The 20,284-nt window shown below is 42.0% G+C and overlaps 1 protein-coding gene across 1 annotated transcript; it reads left to right on the plus strand.

Moving 5' to 3' along the window:
• Window positions 1–16,040: 16,040 nt before the first annotated feature.
• Window positions 16,041–20,126, plus strand: LOC139387600 (phosducin-like). Its single transcript, XM_071133967.1, has 4 exons — window positions 16,041–16,134; window positions 18,727–18,785; window positions 19,112–19,245; window positions 19,478–20,126. Exons 2-4 carry the CDS (start codon window positions 18,737–18,739, stop codon window positions 20,000–20,002), a joined length of 708 nt encoding a protein of 235 aa, XP_070990068.1. The 5' UTR covers window positions 16,041–16,134; window positions 18,727–18,736; the 3' UTR covers window positions 20,003–20,126.
• Window positions 20,127–20,284: the final 158 nt, after the last annotated feature.

The raw sequence follows: 20,284 nt of genomic DNA on the forward strand, positions 1-20,284 counted from the left end.
TAGATTGAAATTTTACGTTAAACATCACATCACAGTTGAAAGATAGATGTTGCGTAGAAATCCGAAGAGGGTGGCCAGCAGAGAAAAAAAGTACATTTGAATGACACTGAGGCAGTGTTTTTACAGCTAATACCGGTTTGCCTGATGCTGTGCAGGTGTTTGTACACATGCATATACACACACACTCATTCGGCAGGGTAGCCTAGTGGTTAGAGCATTGGACTAGTAACTGAAAGGTTGTAAGTTCAAATCCCCGAGCTGACAAGGTACACAATCTGTTGTTCTGCCCCTGAACAGGCACTTAACCCACTATTCCTAGGCTGTCATTGAAAATAAGAATTTGTTCTGACTTGCCTAGTAAAATAAAGGTACAAAAAATAAACACATACAAGAACACACATGTACATGGAATTGTGCCAGACATACAAACATATACAGTTGGCATTACTGTTATGATTTTATATGTCCTTGATGCCCTTTGTTTTGTTTTTGTTGTTGTTGTTTTTTGCATTGTTGTTTGCCGTTTTTGTCTGGTTTTTTTCCTCTTTAGTTCATTATTTTGGTTGTTGGTGCATTGGGGGGTTCTTGGGGGTGGGGAATGGAATGAATTGTATTTTTTATTTTTTATTTGCATTTTTTTCTTCTTGGGGGGTGGGGACTGTGGTACGGGTCTCGAATGGTTGAGGGACAGCTATTGGGGAACTGTTGGGGGGGATCTTGGAGGATTCGGGTTCACGTTCTTTTGACCTGGTGGGAGATCTGTCAAAGTGCCCTAGAGCAGGGCATTGACCCTGGATGCTTCTGTGTGTCGCTCTGAATGGGAGTCTGTTGGATGACTGGTATGGTGTAGTTGTTGAGCGGCTTCACTGCAAGTATATTGTATGTTTGGATATTCAATTAAAAAAATATATACAATTTAAAAAATACTATTTTTAAATAGTAGGTTCCCACAAGTTAATTCCATTTCCAATGAATAACATGGTCTCTTTGAAGCTATGGAAAGTTACAGAGGACCTGTTTTGCTTGGGTTGTCACAAACAAAGGAATTCCGTCAACCAAGTCAAATTCTAAACTTTCAGAGTCATCTACATTTAGATAAGGTCCTTTGAGATAAGGTATGCGCTCACATCAATGACTACCTACTGCCTATTCATTAACGCTTGACTTCCTGGGAAAGCATGTGTGTCACCTTACAGTAATCTTAAAAGACCTCAAAATAACAAAGTGTTGAGATAAACTTTTGTTATTGACCAAATACTTATTTTCCACCATAATTTGCAAATAAATTCATAAAAAATCCTACAATGTGATTTTCTGGATTTATTTTCTCATTTTGTCTGTCATAGTTGAAGTGTACCTATGATGACAATTACAGGCCTCTCTCATCTTTTTAAGTAGGAGAACTTGCACAATTGGTGGCTGACTAAATACTTTTTTGCCCCACTGTATACTGTAGATACTCTAACACTCCCATTGGATTTCTTTAAAAAAAATGTGATTAAAATGGATTAAATAGTCATTTCTTTGTGTCGACAATCAACACAAAATACTCTCACGTCAAGGAGGAATAATTTTTTTCAAGATTAATGAAAAATAAAACACTAATATACCTTGATTAGATAAGTATTCACACCCCTGAGTCAATACTGGTTAGAAACGCCTTTGACAGAGATCACAGCTTTGAGTCTGCTTAGGTAAGTCTCATAAGAACTTTGCACACCTGTATTGTGCAATATTTGTCCATTATTCTCTTCAAAATTCTTCAAGCTCTTAAAACATGTTGGTATTACAGACTCGGACAGGGAGAGGTCAAAAATGTCAGTGAAGACACTTGCCAGTTCGTCAGCGCATACTCGGAGTACACATCCTGGTAATCCGTCTGGCCCTGCGGCCTTGTGAATATTGACCTGTTTTAAAGTCTTAGGCTGCAGAGAGTGTGCTCACACAGTCTTCCGGAACAGCTGGTTCTCTTATGCATGTTTCATTATTATTTGCCTCAAAGCGAGCATAGAAGTAGTTTAGCTCATCTGGTAGGCTCGTGTCCATCAGCTGTATTAATTGCTACTTCATGTACGGTTGCACATTATGGTCAGATTTGCCAAATGGAGGGCGAGGGAGAGCTATGTATGCGTCTCTGTGTGTGGAGTAAAGGTGGTCCAGAGCTTTTTTCACTCTGGTTGCACATTTAACATGCTGATAGAAATTTGGTAAGACCAATTTAAGTTTCCCTGCATTAAAGTCCCCAGCCACTAGGAGCGCCGCCTCTGGGTGAGCGTTTTCCTGTTTGCTTATGGGGAAACAGCTCATTGAGTGCGGTCTTAGTGCCAGCCTCAGTCTGTGGTGGTATGTAGATGAAAAATACAGATGAAACTCTCCCGGTAGATAGTGTGGTCTACAGCTTATCATGAGATACTCTACCTCAGGTGAGCAAAACCTCAAGACTTCCTTAGATATCGTGCACCAGCTGTTATTTACAAAAATACATAGTCCACTGCCCCTTGTCTTACCAGACGCCACTGTTCTATCCTGCCGGTACAGCGTATATAACCAGCCAGCTGTATGTTGATAATGTTGTCGTTCAGCCAAGACTCCGTGAAGCATAAGATATGACAGCTTTGAATGTCCTGTTGGTAGTTTAATCTTCCGCGTCGGTCATCAATTTTATTTTCCAAAGATTGCACGTTTACTAGCAGAATGGAAGGCAGTGGGGGTTTATTCGATCGCCTACGAATTCTCAGAAGGCAGCCTGCCATCCGGCCCCTTTTTTTCCGCCTCCTCTTCACACAAATGACGGGTATCTGGGCCTGTTCCTGGGAAAGCAGTATGTCATTCATGTTGGGCTAGTCAGACTCGTTAAAGGAAAAAAAGGATTCTGCCAGTCCGTGGTGAGTAATAGCAGTTCTGATGTCCAGAAGTTATTTTCAGTCATAACAGCAACGTTGTGTACAAAATATATATTTTTTTAAAGTTACAAACAACGCAAAGAAACGAACAAAACAACACAATTGGATAGGAACGCGTAAAACGTCAGCCATTGAACATCCATTGAACTCTGTAGTTGTTTAAAAATCCCTATTGGCCTCATGGTGAAATGCCCAAAGCAGTTCCCTTCCCGTCCTCCAGTTCAAAAGGACAACTGCATCTTTGATGTGTCTGGGTGGTTTGATACATCATCCAAAGCATAATTATTTTCTTGACCATACTTAAATATATATTCAATGTTTGATTTGTTATTGTCACACATCTACCAATCACGGCCCTTCTTCATTAACCTCTCAAAAAGCTCCCTTGTCTTTGTACTTGAATCTGTGTTTGAAATTAATTTTTTGACTGAGGGACATTATTTGACTAAAATGTTGTATGTACTGTATGGTGGACAGAGGAAGGGGTAGTCATTTAAACATCATGTCAACCCCTATTATTTCACACAGACTGAGTGTGTTGAATTTATGTGACTTGTTAAGCCATGTACTTCTGAACTAATTGCCTAAACAAAGGGGGTGAATACTTATGCAATGACAATATTTGAGTTATTTCATTTTTATTCATTTGTAAATAGAATGTTCTTTTCACTTTGACATTATGGAGTATTGTGAGTTGATCAATGACAATTTTTTTTTATTTTTTAGAATTCAATCTATTTTAATCCCACTTTGTAAGGCAACAAAATGTGAAAAAAGTTCATGGGGGTGTAGATTTTCTATAGGCCCTGTATGTGCACACTGGGGGCGGGAGTACTAACTGCTATACCAGGGCTTCCCAACCCCAGGGCCCCTTTTTCACATTTGATTAATATTTTTAGCCCAAAGCATGACGGATGTATGCCACCCCAGGCCACTTATATAAAATAAAATCAAGGTGAGTCCACAAGTCTCTCTCACACCCTGAACTAACAATGACGGTTGTAGGAACCTATTCGTTGTTTACCTAAGACGTTGGAGCCACCTTCTTATCAACGCTATGTAATGTAATGGTTGAGTACTGTAGGCCAGCCCGGCGCAGCACAAAGACAAGAGCAGTTGGTTTTGACCACAAAAAACATTTGGAGCAGTTACCAAGGCCTCTTTGTTGTAGTGGTGTTTTAAAGTGCAGGGACATTTTCGATTTTTACATCAACAACATCTCTCTTATCAAATTATCTTTGTCAAACACGTTTGTATATTGCACCATGACCTGTACTCTTAATTTAAAATATATATATATATATATTTTTTTAACCTTTGACAACCCTACTGTCCTCACTTTGAATATCACAGCTGCAAAATAATCTGACTAAGAAAAGATTATTATTAGTCATCAATCAGAAAAACATCCTGTACACACACACACACAGGCCTGTGTGACCACATGCGTGTACTGTTGTGGAAATTTCCTGTATTTACCAAATCATGAGAGCAAACCACACACAAATCAGAGTTATCATAAAGTCCATCTTTAATTATATGAGCTCCATCACAACCCTGTGACTCTCAGATCAATTCAGTGTCTATAAATTAATTCTCTGAGAGTCCCTTACACATTGCAACTGAGATCCTTTATAGCAAAGACACACATAGCCAGACAGCATTGGCCATAATTTATCGTTCAGTTTTGTCTCCTAAACTATGTTAACTCAGAACCTAAACAAATCCTCATATCAACAGGCATAAATCAAATCCACCCTATCTCGACAAGATCACAGAGACAAATTGACTGGCACACAGACATTGTGGAGCCAAGAGATACACGCTTGACCTCTCCCCTCTCTGCGGCCCAAGTAACTTAGTCTTGACAGAGAACAGATGACTGCAAACCCGGCCACAGTATTTATACAAAAATAAACATTCTGATGAGAAGTAACTTACAAACATATGATGAATATAAAACATCTTACCTATGTTACCAACTAATTCTGATTATTTCCCAACAGTACACACAAACACAAAGACTCGCATGGAATGGGAAATATGTGAATAACATAAGGACGGCGAATAACTTCAGTTACCAATGCCTCTTTGTTGCAGCGGTGTTTCCAAGTGCAAGGGAAAATCTTGATCGCTCTCCAGTCACATTCATTTTAGGATTTAAGATATGGGAATACTGGGAGGCATGACTCTTAGCCAAAGACAGCATGACCTATGGAGCAGACACAAGCAGTGAGACAACAGACTCTCCTGGCTCTTGTTAAGAACACCCATACTGTAAAGTTGGTCCACAGTCTGGAGTTGTAGTTGAGTGAGGGGGTTGCTGAATATGGAAGTGGGGGTGGTCGATGAATCATGTCTAAACCAGAGACATGAAAATAAAGACCAGTTAGACCACCTGTTCCATATGCCGTCTCTGTCTGGGAATAATGAATCATGACGAGGTCACACATTCACAAACCTGACCAATCACTGGATTATTAATGTTTGTATTATTTAGTATTAGTATTAGTATTAATGCTTTGAGGATGTCATCGTCAGGCTGTTGGAGTTGAAAGAGGCTCTGGAGATCTCCAGCATTTTTCCCTTTGCTGGTTATTGTGTTTTTGTGTCTAGACTTGACAGTTCATGTAGCTTTTGAATTCTGATTATGGAGTTCTGATCATGGAATTCCGAACGGGTCATGCATCTACACCTACATTTAAATGTGTCTACCGTGTCCACAGTGTGTATGGGTTCTCTTTTCCCGTGCTATATTCAAATGCAAGTATGCATTCTACAAATGGTGGAATAGGCAAAATATGATAATAACAGAACAACAACTGATGGCAGTAGCTAACTACTCTAGCTAACTAGCCATCTAACCTCTGAAGCTAGCCAGCAAGGAGCGTATTTGGTGGGCCACCCCAGGTGGTAAGGGTAGGTAACAACACATCTGCCACGCTGATCCTCAACACAGGGGCCCCTCAGGGGTGCGTGCTCAGTCCCCTCCTGTACTCCCTCTTCACCCATGACTGCATGGCCAAGCATGACTCCAACACCTTCATTAAGTTTGCCGACGACACAACAGTGGTAGGTCTAATCATTGACCACAATGAGACAGCCCATAGGGAGGTCAGAGACCTGGCAGTGTGGTGCCAGGATAACAACCTCTCCCTCAATGTGATCAAGACAAAGGAGATGATTGTGGACTACAGTAAAAGGATCACGCCCCCATTCTTATCGACAGGGCTGTTAGTGGAGCAGGTTGAGAGGCTCAAATTCCTTAGTGGTGTCCACATCACCAACAAACTATCATGGTCCAAACACACCAAGACAGTCATGAAGAGGGCACGACAATGCCTATTCGCCCTCAGGAGACTGAAAAGATTTTGCACGGGTCCTCAGATACTCAAAGTTCTACAGCTGCACCATCGAGAGCATCCTGACTGGTTGCATCACTGCCTGGTATGGCAACTGCTCAGCCTCCGACCATAATGCACTACAGAGTGTAATGTGTACGGCCCATCACTGGGGCCAAGCTTCCTGCCATCCTGGACCTCTATACCAGGCGGTATCTGAGGAAGACCCCAAAAATTGCCAAGGACTCCAGCCACCCTAGTCATAATCTGTTCTCTCTGCTACCGCACGGCAAGCGTTACCGGAGCGCCAAGTCTATGTCAAAAAGGCTTCTTAACAGCTTTTACCCTCAAGCCATAAGACTCTTGAACAGTTAATCAAATGGCTACCCAGACTATTTGCATTGTCCCCACCCCACCACACATTTTTACGCTACTGCTACTCTCTGTTTATTATCCATGCATAGTCACTTTACCTCTACCTACACGTACATACTGTAATACCTCAATTACCTCGACTAACCGGTGCCCCCGCACATTGACTCTGTACCTGAACCCCCTGTATATAGCCTCGCTACTGTTATTTTATTGTTGCTCCTTAATTATTTGTTATATTTCAAAACAAAAATCTTTAAACTGCATTGTAAGGGCTTGTAAGTAAGCATTTCACTGTGAGGTCTACAGCTGTTGTATTCGGTGTATATGACAAATTACATTTTATTTGATTTCCTCCAACATTATAATGAAAAGGTGCCTCTGGTTCTTGTAGGGTTCTTCTCTGATTGGCTGGTTATTGTGTTTTGTAGGGTTCTTCTCTGATTGGCTGGTTATTGTGTTTTGTATATTTCTTCTCTGATTGGCTGGTTATTGTGTTTTGTAGGGTTCTTCTCTGATTGGCTGGTTTATTGTGTATTGTATATTTCTTCTCTGATTGTCTGGTTATTGTGTTTTGTAGGGTTCTTCTCTGATTGGCTGGTTATTGTGTTTTGTAGGGTTCTTCTCTGATTGGCTGGTTATTGTGTTTTGTATATTTCTTCTCTGATTGGCTGGTTATTGTGTTTTGTAGGGTTCTTCTCGGATTGGCTGGTTTATTGTGTATTGTATATTTCTTCTCTGATTGTCTGGTTATTGTGTTTTGTAGAGTTCTTCTTTGATTGGCTGGTTATTGTGTTTTGTAGGGTTCTTCTCTGATTGGCTGGTTATTGTGTTTTGTATATTTCTTCTCTGATTGGCTGGTTATTGTGTTTTGTAGGGTTCTTCTCTGATTGGCTGGTTTATTGTGTATTGTATATTTCTTCTCTGATTGTCTGGTTATTGTGTTTTGTAGGGTTCTTCTCTGATTGGCTGGTTATTGTGTTTTGTAGGGTTCTTCTCTGATTGGCTGGTTATTGTGTTTTGTATATTTCTTCTCTGATTGGCTGGTTATTGTGTTTTGTAGGGTTCTTCTCGGATTGGCTGGTTTATTGTGTATTGTATATTTCTTCTCTGATTGTCTGGTTATTGTGTTTTGTAGAGTTCTTCTCTGATTGGCTGGTTATTGTGTTTTGTAGGGTTCTTCTCTGATTGGCTGGTTATTGTGTTTTGTAGGGTTCTTCTCTGATTGTCTGGTTATTGTGTTTTGTAGGGTTCTTCTCTGATTGGCTGGTTATTGTGTTTTGTATATTTCTTCTCTGATTGGCTGGTTATTGTGTTTTGTAGGGTTCTTCTCTGATTGTCTGGTTATTGTGTTTTGTAGGGTTCTTCTCTGATTGGCTGGTTATAGTGTTTTGTATGGTTCTTCTCTGATTGGCTGGTTATTTATGTTTTGTAGGGTCATTCTCTGATTGGCTGGTTATTGTGTTTTGTAGGATTCTCTAAAATGCTGGTTATTGCATCTTGGAGGCTTCTTCTCTGAGTGGTGTAACTCATACAGTAGAGCAGGTTGTGTTCAATGGTTTCTCGTTCTATGCATTTCTCACATTGCCTTGTGTTGTGTTTCTCTGTGATGAAGGTCGTAATTAAGTCTGCAGTGTCCTACTCTTAGTCTTGTGAGGATGATTTTTGCCGTCTGTTTTCTCCCCTTTGATGTGTGCTTACTAATGTGTGGATGGAAGGCAGGCGTCTCCTTCTGTCCAGTCTTTCTGACATTTTTTCAGTTTGATTTGGGATTTAACTTCACTCTTGCTCATGGGGACTGTGATGTTTAGATTTGAATGTAGGGCGTTTTTTTGCGGTTTCGTCTGCTGTTTAACTTCCACCGACTTCCACATGTGCCGGTACCCATGTAAAGGTAATCCTGGTTTAATGCTGGATCCTGTGGAGAATTTCAAGGATTTCATATGTTAAATCCTGTTACTGTTGTTGTCTCTCTCCAGGCTTTGTAGTGTTGATTTTGAGTCAAATGATCCCTCCGGGTTTGGATTCTTCCACCACATGTTAGGGCCAGGATGCAGGCCATTAGCTCTGTTGTGAAAACGGATACATGGCCTGTTATTTTTCCCCTGGTTATGTTGAGCTTTGGGATTGAGTAGGTTGCAGCATTGCCTGTTTTTACTGATGGGTAGTGGGAGTTTAGGTATCCCTCTTGTCATTTGTCCTATGGTCACTTTATCCTTTCCATCCTCAATCATCTCTAGTAGTGAGAAGTCAACCCTTGGAGAGGGGAGAAGCCATGTTGGGGGGATAGACAGTGAGAGTATTGGACTGAGGTGTAGGTCATTTATTCTAGTTCTCTAGTCCACTGATCGGCCTTCCAACCCAAAATTGGGCATTACTAATTGAGCTGTGGATGGCCCTAAATGTCTGAGCTAGGCCCTCAGCTTTTTACTCCTCCGTGCTTGCTGTCTTGTTTCCCCATTTAATACCTGGAATTCCTCTTGGTTGGTGTATTTGGGCCAGCTGGCTTTGGAGAACCTCCAGCGCATCACATGGGGATCTTCTGACTTGTTCCAGTCCGACTACTGTCGTGAAGTGACTTTCATTAATCTGATGACTGTTATTTATTCAATTCACTAACTCTGTTTAATTGTTACCCGATTAAATTAATAATGTAACAATTAACTCATTAGTAATTTGGGGCACCACGGAAGAAGTTGTTTAACGAATTACCATCTCCCGAATTAAACCCAAGAAGAGATATATATATATATATAATTTATGTATCGATAGCAGTCCCTTATTAATCATTACCTCATATCAGTTCTCATTCTGAACAGTAGTAACATTCTTGGATCTGCAAGAACCCAAGCCTTTGCTGATTATTCAGTACTACACAAATTGGTTTAATTATTTATCTACTTAGTAACTAAATAATAACACAGAATACACGTACACGAGACAAAAGTCCCTAGTGGACTGACAAGATATGACGGCTTGTTACAACATAAATTCTGTGGGTGAGAGAAGTCTGGTCATCGTCAGCCGTTTGCCAAGCTGATCTGAGGCCTTGGATCCTCAGCCAGGAGAGTCATGACACTAAATAGAACTGGGTAGTGGTTGCTGCCCATTGTTGTTCATTTTAATACTTCCCACCTGCATGATCCTGCCAGCTCATTGGATGCTATAGTTAAATCTAGGCATGTTGCCGTGTTTGTAAAAGTTAAAATCCCCATTCCCCACACCAAATAATTGTTCCTATGTTTGTTCCCGCCACCTTTTCTAGCTCCGTCTGTGAGAATGGGAGACATGGGTTGTAGATATTTGCTACTGTTGGTGCCTCTATTTCAATCAGACTTCCATACTCGCATTCGTTTCTTAATTGAACATGTAGATGTCTGTGTGACAGGCCATTCCTGAAAAAAGTTGCACACCCTCCCCCTTGTCCACTCTCTCTATCCTTCCTTATCCCCTCATATCCCATTATGTTAACGTTTAATCTGGGCGATAGCCATGTATTTCCTGGACACAGATTAGGTCTGGTTTTGTGTTGATTTCCTCTGTATACACCTTCACTTCTTATCCGTGTGCTATTAGGCTTCTTGCATTTTCCATTGGAGGATGTGGAGGGTCATTATCCTGTGCCGTTGCGGTGCCTCGTCTGGGGTTTGGGTCTATGTTCTCCTATGGTTTGTGATGAGTGTGCTCCTGTGCGTAAAGGGCTGTAGTATTCTTCTATGACCTGTTTTATCATCTCAGTTCTGGCTTGTCTAAATATCTCCCAGTAAAAGAGACTATCAGCCGTGTGTCTTCTCGGGTCCTGGTCTCGTTAAAGCTAGTGCATGTTATTATTTACGCTGGAAGACTCACAAAGGTCAGTTTATGTTACCTGTACTTGACAGTGGGGCTGCGTGCTCTACTCTACGTACCTCCTCTGCATATGACACACTTTCAGACACTGAAGCTTTCCATGATGATACATTCACTCCCTGACCAATCAACTACTTAGCGTCTCATTAGCATGGACAGACATTAGAGGAGTGACTAATGGTAGGGATTTAACATTAAACATTAAATCATTCTATCATTATATCATTTGATAACACAGTGAGCAAGCACATCCTCCCTTATCTACTACAAGCACCTCCCTCTACTTCCTTCCACTACCATATAAGCCAGCAGGCCTGTTTGCATCCAGACCCTAGGAAAACACTATGCAGATGCCATAGGAATATATCACACACCATTTACGTAGGCCACAAGTCTCCTGTCACAAACCCAGACATCTGACACACACAAAGAGCTGGAGATTCCCACAAGTTAGCAGATGTAAAAAACAATCATCAAAGGTCACACCCTACTATCGGAATAACATAAAAAGTAAGACAATACAAGGTGCCACAGTAATATCATAACAACATCAGACCATCCTTTGCATGTGTCTGTTTTGTACTGTTGATAAAGTATCAAATCAAATCATTTAAAACAACATCAGACCTTTTGATGACTTGTGACACCAGGAATTACAAATGAGAAAAGGAAACATTCACGTTCCTCGAATGAGTTACGCAATGAGGCAAAAAACAACAGCTGTGGTTTGTCTTGTCATAGAAAGGTCCCATCTGTGCTTGAAAGAAGTAGAGAAAGGGAGAGCGAGTGAGTGGGAGAAAGAGAGGTAAATTGTTTTTTAAAAAGTCAGCGAGGGAGAATAAAAAAGGAGAGTGTGAAAGACAGACAGGTAGAAAGAGAGATTCCCACTGAGATGGGTGACTGCCTTGCAGCGCTCTGTCAATCACCCAGGCCCTATCAGCAGATCACCAGCAGTTCATACACTGGACTGTGAGAACTGTGCCTGGCTGTGTAGACAAACATATCACACACGTATTAGCTACACTCACGGCTGAGGCATCTTCAATTTCCTCATGCCGAAGTCTGTGGAAGCCTGAATAATTCTCAGTTGCTACATGACAATTACACACACCAGTGACACCTATTGTAGACACCTGTATGGAGAAGGTGGCAGGGTGGTGACAGTGTAAGGTAACCAGGCTATTCTGATCAATACAAAACATCAACAAAGAAATACTTGAGGTTAATGTGTGTATCCTGGAAATCAACCAGGAAGGGACATATAATTCAAATGCGTTACGATCTGAGATATGCGCATCAACAAATTGTATATTTTCACGACAATCTGGTGTCCTCATTCAGACAGACTGAAACTGACCCTGGCACACAATCAAACAGAATAGAGACCTAGAAAAGTCTGATACAATGATAAGAACTGGTTGCTATCATCAAAGACAGAGCAGTCCTTTTTTTTTAAATACAGTCCACAAGACAACTGCATGCGTTCTCTGAGTGTGTGACCCTGATTGAGTTCGTGTTGCAGGCATAAACAATGGGTCAAAGGGACAACAACAAGCAACAAGAGAAAACAACATGTAAGATATGTCAGTATACATTTTGTGTCTTTACGTTATTATATATTTTTTGTTGTTTGAATTTTAGTAATTTAGCACAAGCTCTTATCCAGAGCGAAGATGTAGAATTTGTGCGCTCCTCTTCAGATAGCCACACATCACACGTCACACACAACCACACGTCACACGTCACACACAACCATACGTCACACGTCAAGTACACATCAAGTACATTTTCCCTCAAGTACTTATCAGCAAAGACAACACTTGTAGAAAAAGAGAAAGAGAAGTGTATTTTTTGGGGAGGGGGGAGGGGAGGTGCCGTGAGTTGTTTATGATACTCTTTAAAGAGGTAGGGCTTCTTCACGTCTTGTAAATGTCACTTCTTGCAGGAAGAGCAGAGGACAGAGTGAGAACCCCCCCCCCCCCCCAAATACTCTGCTGCCGTAGTGTAGCCAACATGACAGTAAGGGTTGTATAAGGACAATGAGCAATTTTTTTATGGAGAAAATCACAATGTCTTCCCACTAAAATCCGATTATGAAGTAGGTAATTTACTCATCGAACATTTATCAGCAAAATATTAATATTCATATTAAATATTACTACCGTGTTATTAGAAAGCTAGTAAGAAAACCCAGAGCAGTTGTGCTCAGCTTCCACTGACAACGTTTTGGAAGGCTTCCCCCTAGTAACTTTCCACCCGCCTCTTTTTCCCCCCACATCTGTTTCCGATGTTATTACAGCAACATGCCGGTAAGCAATGATCCTGTCTGAAAACCATCTGTCAATCTGCCGTGTGCATGTAGATGTTTGTCCAGGTCTGAGAGAGCAGGTCCCAAGACGGTGTGAAATAATTGCCAGTGACAGATTTATCAGTTTCCAAATGTTTTTAAGAAAGCAATACAACTTATGCTATTCAGGTTTGACAGCCGTAAGGTTTTGGTTTGAATTGAGGTCAAATATATATTTTTTTATATTTTTTTTATTTCAATTCATTTCTGGGCCTGAGGATTACGCCTGGTCTTAGGCAAGACGCAATCGTTATCGTCTCGACCACCATATACTCTGCATCCCATTCACATGAAAGGATCTGTGTGAGCCACAGCGAAAATGAGGGCAACAGTTTACGCCAACAGAATCTCTCATAAATGTGACTGGGGTGGTAGTTAGGTGGAACCTGGTATGAATCATGTGGTCTAGGAAGGAAATTCAATCTGAACTAGATTAGTTCAATTCATCATATAATCAACTATTTATTTTGCCCTGCAATGCATGTGTGATACTGTGATTTAAAGAAGGATTGGGGAAATCATTTCCAGAGGCTTCACAAAACACATGCTTACTGACTGAATATAGAATCATTCTATTCTAGTATAGGATTCATCCGTTTCCCACGATACCCAATCATGTCTAATCACACACCCGTGCAACCAATCACGGTCCCAAAGAGGGAACAGCTCATTTAAATCCTTCTATTATCCCTTCAATAGATTTCAATAGCAAGTCTGGCAGAGTCCCTGTACCTCTGGTTCACATTGACTCATAGACACCATGCACCAGTCCAATGTCACTTCTGCTACTTACGCCAATGTGGTCTCATTTGAACCATTCGTAACCCTTCGCAACCTCTGTCACCTTGTTACAGTAGCTTATGTTATTCCATACAGACAGTTGTGATTCCTCTTGTAGTTCTTGGTGATTCACAGACTCTAGAAGACTGAATTTAAATGGGGATGTGTCATCAAATCAATCGTTTGGACTGTCTTTCTTTGCTCAACTTTCTGGATTCAGTATGTGTTATGCTTGGAGTTGAACACAAAATTGCAGAAGTGAAAATGTCCATGTCGGCTGTTCTGGGAAACTGTTAAAATTGGGGGTGGGGAGGTGTGGTTAGAAAACCGAGGTTGCCATGGTGATTGTGTAGTTTTTTTTTTGTTGCCAATGTCCAATGTGTGAGTGAATCCAACTATGCTTTCGTGAGTTTCCAGAATAAAAAAACATGGTAGTGTTTGCCCAAATTTCCCAACATGAAAACAATGGCCAGCAAGAGAGTTGTGGCAGGCCCGATCATTGTAGCCTGGTCCCAGATCTGTTTGTGATGTCTCGCCAACCCATATGGTAAACTGACAATAAACATAAGGAGTTGACAAGACAGCACAAACCGTTTTTGGGTCCAGGCCATCTTGACCTTGTAAGAACCCACTCTGGACGTGGTCTGACTCTGCGTGCTTCTCAGATGTTTGCAGAATGTTTGCTTTGCTTTACATCAACAGTGACGCAACCAGAGAGGATTATTTGGTTGAGCATGTTCATAAGATGAAAATAAACTATTGTGACGTATCCAGCCGGGGGCTGTGTTGACGATATTGTGCTTTTGTAACACACTCTAAACTATGCATGAGAACATGTCCTTGTCTTCTATGACTGACTTATGTCACTGTTGGCAAGGTTTCCCTTTCATGGCCCTGGCAAGTTGGGTCTTGACTCTGTGGTCATTATTGCCCTATTCTGCAGGTGTCTCATAGCAACATGAAGGAAATATATAACGAGCCGAAACAAGACGTGACTTAACTTCTGCATTCCCCACCGAGCAATGCTGTACAGGTGCCTTTGTTCAGCTTTTCACCCAAGGCTGATTTTGTGTCATAATTCATTACCACTATTATAAGGCATTCAGGGTTCAAACTTATCCCAGCTCTACCTGCAATCGCTGTTTTAAAAAAAAATATTACCTTGACACTTTTGCCACCTAGTGGAGCGGTTAATGGGAGAGGATGGGGGAGGTTTGGATTATCTGCTCATGCAATAAATTCACTTGTCTTTGTGGTCACTCCTGGGGCCCCCGTGATGATAAGTGGAACATTCCTGACCTGTGAGGGCTGTTTAGATTTCTGGTCCCAGCTATGAGGTCAGAGAAAAGGGGGTGCAGCGTCATTTCCCACATCCCCCTCATTTTGAAATCTAAGTCCGTGTCTTTTCACTGCTGAGTAACACATACATATACTGTCACATTCACTTTTTAACAGCAGATGGGGTGACGAAGTATAAAATTGGGAAATTCCATTAAAACCTCACAGGGTTTTTTTCATTTAGATTTCTATATCCTGCATCCCTAGACTTTCTTATCTTTCGCAACTAAAGAGGCAGAACTCCTGTATGTCACCGTGCCAGGTACTGACTGACTGGGTTGTAGGTGATTAAATAAATATTTTTTTTTGCCTTGCATTTGTACTAAAAGCATGCCTTGAAACGGCAACTTGTAATCTACATGCCACGCCTGTGGTATCAGCCATTTCACAAAATGCATGGAATGTAATTAGATTCCTACTTGCTTATATAGACTGGGTAGAATAAAGGCCAGACAATTTCCTGTTTTCCGTTCTAGATATTGCAAGAGTGACTGATGGACGAGCCTGCCCCTAGCTGACCATATCTACAGAGTTTTATCTCCACCTAGTGTTGACTACTGCTCCGGCCATTTGAAATGATTGGTTTCAGATGTTACTTATCTTAATCACCTGAATCTGAGCTCTAATCCCAGAGTAAAGAAACACGGTCCTTACACCTGTCGCACAACCCAGTGACGCACAACACACACTGTAAGACCCTATAAGCCTTTTAAACCTATGGATATAGGCACGCAGCCAATCTGAGGTAGTGCCGTTCTTGCATGGTGTACAATAGGCCTCCATGATGTAATTTCCGCAGATTGTAGATTATGAATGGATGTGGCCCATACTGCAATTTTAAAACATTTGAATGACAAGGCATGTCTAGCATATCACATACATTGAGAAAAAGTGCACATCACATACCGACAGAAAATCATCTACACCCCTCAACCACCCCTCTGTTGCTCTCTCCATGTCGCTCTCCCACAGCACATATACTCTTCTCTGAGCAGGTCTAATTCCTAATCCTATTATACACGTCACCATAGGACTTGGGAGAGATGTCACTATGATGATATCGATTATTAATTCACGTCTAATTCCACACAGCCTCCCCCAGCTGTCTTCAGACGAAACCCATTCCTACGCACCGGCAACAACGAACCTGGTCAGGACTATAAGGAGACTAACCTGCAAGGAGGAAGTGCAGCTAACCACACAGGTAAGCATAGCTGCTGCTATTGTTTGATTATTAATTCATATTGATTCTACTTGACAGAGCAGTGGAAGACGTGGTCTAATTCTCCACTTGGATTTGAGGGAGATCAACTACGAATGAAAGATTTGATGAAATCTGAAGTGATCGTCCATAATGTTAGAGAGGACACATGTGGAAAACATTTGGCCTACTCTATTCTGTTTCTGTAGAGTGATAAGGATTTCAACATTTCAAGGTCATGTCACCAGAGCAATTACAAGACAACATCAGGCGTCCATAATCACAATTCATGCCAACGTCATGGGAACCACTGAAATGCTTTGCCTGTGCATGCACTGTATACCTAAAGACTATTCTGTAACTTACTGTGGGACAACACCAACTTGGAGGACAAATGAGCCTACAGTACTGGGAGTTTACCTTGGACACAATGACAACGTGCAAGACACACCAAAACACAGGAACAAAAATATGAACGCAACAATACAGATATGCATCTGTTGGTCACAGATACCTTTTAAAAAAGGTAGGGGTGTGGATCAGAAAACCAGTCAGTATCTGGTGTGAGCACCATTTTCCTCATGCAGCGCAACGCATCTCCTTCGTATAGAATTGATCAGGCTGTTGATTGTGGCCTGTGAAATGTTGTATCACTCCTTTTCAATGGCTGTGTGAAGTTGCTGGATCGAACACGCTGTCTTACGTGTCAATCCAGAGCATCCCAAACATGCTCAATGGGTGAGATGTCTGGTGTGTATGTAGGCCATAGAAGAACTGGGACATTTTCAGCTTCCAGAACTTGTGTAGAGATAGATCCTTGCGACATGGGTCTGTGCATGATCATGCTGAAACATGGTGATGGCAGGGGATGAATGGCACGACAATGGGCCTCAGGATCTCGTCACGGTATCGCTGTGCATTCACATTGCCATCGATAAAATGCAATTGTGTTTGTTGTCCATAGCTTATGACTGTCCATACCATAACCCCACCGCCACCATGGGGCACTCTGTTCACAACTTTGACATCAGCAAACCAGTTGCCGACACAACGTCATACAAACTGTCTGCCATCTGCCCGGTACAGTTGAAACCAGGGTAAATCCATGAAGAGCACACTTATCCAGCGTGCAAGCAACCATCGAAGATGAGCATTTGCCCACTGAAGTTGGTTACAACACCAAACTGCAGTCAGTTCAAGACCCTGGTAAGGACGACGAGCACACGGATAAGCTTCCCTGAGACGGTTTATGACAGTTTGTGGAGAAAATCTTCGGTTATGCAAACGCATAGTTTCATCAGCTGTCCGGGTGGCTAGTCTCAGACGATCCCGCAGGTGAAGAAGCCGGATGTGGACGTCCTGAGCTGGTGTGGTTACATGTGGTCTGCGGTTTAGGCTATTTGGACATACTGACAAATTCTCTAAAACAATGTTGGAGGCGGCTTATGGTAGAGAAACGAATATAAAATTCTCTGCCAACTGCTCTTGTGGACATTCCTGCAGTCAGCAAGCCAATTGCACACGCCTTCAACTCTTGAGACATCTGTGGCATTGTGTTGTGTGACAAAACTACACATTTGAATGGCATTTAATTGCTCCCAGCACAAGGTGCACATGATTATGCTGTTTAATCAGCTTCTTGATATGCCACACCTGTCAGGTGGATGGATAATCTTGGCAAACGAGAAATGTCTATTAACAGGGATGTAAACGCATTTGTTCACAAAATTTGAGCAAAATAAGCTTTTTGAGAGTATGGAGACTCTCTGGGATCTTTTATTTCAGCTCATAGGACCAACACTTTACATGTTTATATTTTTGTTCGGTGTACATTGACATACGGTACATGTTTTGTAAGAATCTAACAAGTAGTGTAGGCAGTTATTGTATTATCATCAAAGATGAAGTAAAATTGTAGCTTTTTAGAAATGATGGAGTCCATTCTGTATTACGGTGGCCCTAAAAGCCAAAGTAGCTTTTCAAATTTAGTGACAACGCACACAGAAAGTCAATGACGAAGGTTTCCGGTTAAAGAGATGTTGTAATGTAGTTGCTGTAATGTTGAAGAGGGAGAAAGAGAGATTTTGGGGCAGGGTGTCCTATATCACAAGGGCAGTCAGGATTAGTAAGACTTCGATTTGACGCATTGTTTTGAGTTGGCCTAGGAACACAAGATACACACTCTGAAGCATAGGCTTGTAAAGAAGCTTGTTTATGGCCTCTTCAGATGCTACACCTGAAGAGTTGCATTGGCTCCTCATCCAATCCCTAGGCTTTGGCTTAGTGGTTATGTGGGTCTGTATCATACATGTGGGCACGTTGTCATCTTTATGTCCCAGCTGTCTCACACACGCAGGCCCATGAATTAACACAGTCTTAGAAAACCCAAAGTATTAGACCTAATCATAATCTGATAATACTGCATCAACCTGGCTCCCTCTGAATGTCTCTGACAATCACAACATGCTGCAGTGTACAGCACACCGACGAACCAATGCAAAGCTACGGTTTTGTTACAAGCCAGTCTCTTTGACGAAATGGTGATAAGAAAACGGTTTCCATTGCTAATCTTTAGGATTTTGTCTCTTCATTCAGAAGGTTCAGTATGTCAAGCCCAACACCAGCTGAAGATGAGGTGCCAGCAATCCAAACAGGTGACACGTCATCAACTGTCCACCCTTTTCGTGAACTCTTTATTAGGTCCACTGTTTATCATCTAAACTTCAATTGAAATGAGAGTGAAGTCTGTATAAACTCTCTTTCTGATGCACAGACTTTTCTCTGTTAACCTCTGTTCTTGTTTTCACCTGTTGATCGACCCCTCTCAATCCATAGAATTACAAATAGAACACTAGAATAGAGTTTGACATTTGTAATGCATCCTTACCAGTATGGCTGCCGTTATCAGCACATTCTAGAGATGTAGTTAAATGACATCAGCCTCTCTAGTGTATTATACATGTCTCAATTCCTCTGCAAGGCCCCAAGGGTGTAATCAATGACTGGAGGAAGTTCAAGTGTGAGGACCAGGACACCCCTCCAAGCAAGAAGGCGCTCCTCAGACAGATATCCAACCCCCAGAGCGATGACGTCCACGACAGACTCAACCGCAAGGTCAGTCAGCGTTCAAACACAACCACAAGGTCAGACACTAAGAGACTTGACCACAGAGGGAGGCATATGTCTAGCAAAACTCTTGAGAATCGAGACGTGACCTATTTTAACCCATAGAAATAAAATGACTAGAAGGGACTTTTCCATTCAAGTCAATTCTACTTCTATGTTTCAGCCCCCTTACATAATATGCATGAGCCTTGACTCAGCTCCTATCACTTTTTCTTGACAGATGAGTGTCCAGGAGTACGAGATGATCGCAGAGGAGGATGAGAAGGGCCTGCGAAAGTACCGCAAGCAGTGCATGAAGGAGATGCACGAGCGATTCAGCTTTGGGCCGACGTTTGACAGCGTGGTGGAGCTGGACAATGGCGAGGCCTTCCTGGAGGTCATTGAGAAGGAGCACCGGCTCACCCTGGTAGTCGTCCACATCTACAAGGACGGAGTCAAGGGTTGCGAGGCGCTCAACTCCTGCCTAGATTGCCTGGCCACCGAGTACCCCAGCATCAAGTTCTGCCGCATCGAGGCGGCCGCAACGGGTGCAAGCGAGCGCTTCTCAGATGACGTGCTGCCCGCCATGCTGGTTTACAAGGCAGGCGAGCTACTAGGAAACTTCCTGTCCATGACACAGCACCTCAGCGAGGAGTTCTTCGCCGCCGATATCGAGGCGTTCCTCAATGAATACGGCCTCCTGCCCGAGAAGGAGTTTGTGGCATGTCCTGATGATGAGGAGGAGGCAGGTGTTGAGGTGGAGTAAGGTTTTTTTTTATATAGGGAGTCAGTGACAGTCAGTGCACATTTCTGGACCCATTAGCCTACTGTAAATGCAATATTTTTAAACAGCCTCCAGTCAGCTTCAGTTTACCACAGGCAGTGTCCATTAACTTGAGAAAAGCTACAGATTTAACCATTGTATTGGTATATGATTGATAAGTATATGACAACGCAATCTTTGTGTAAGGTTGTGTTGGCGTCACAGTATGTGATCCGGTTAGAGTAATGCACCCCATTTTATGGCTTAGGTTTGTTTATCACCATT

Source organism: Oncorhynchus clarkii, chromosome 28, assembly GCF_045791955.1.
Source record: "Oncorhynchus clarkii lewisi isolate Uvic-CL-2024 chromosome 28, UVic_Ocla_1.0, whole genome shotgun sequence".
NCBI lineage: Eukaryota > Metazoa > Chordata > Actinopteri > Salmoniformes > Salmonidae > Oncorhynchus > Oncorhynchus clarkii.

What these genes read in the sequence shown, in the direction of transcription:
- LOC139387600 (XM_071133967.1), top strand. Translation starts at nt 18,737, where the DNA reads ATGTCAAGCCCAACACCAGCTGAAGATGAGGTGCCAGCAATCCAAACA. An exon ending in GGTGCCAGCAATCCAAACAG is followed by an intron (nt 18,786 to 19,111) that starts GTGACACGTCAT and finishes TTCCTCTGCAAG; the next exon opens with GCCCCAAGGGTGTAATCAAT. An exon ending in ACGACAGACTCAACCGCAAG is followed by an intron (nt 19,246 to 19,477) that starts GTCAGTCAGCGT and finishes TTTTCTTGACAG; the next exon opens with ATGAGTGTCCAGGAGTACGA.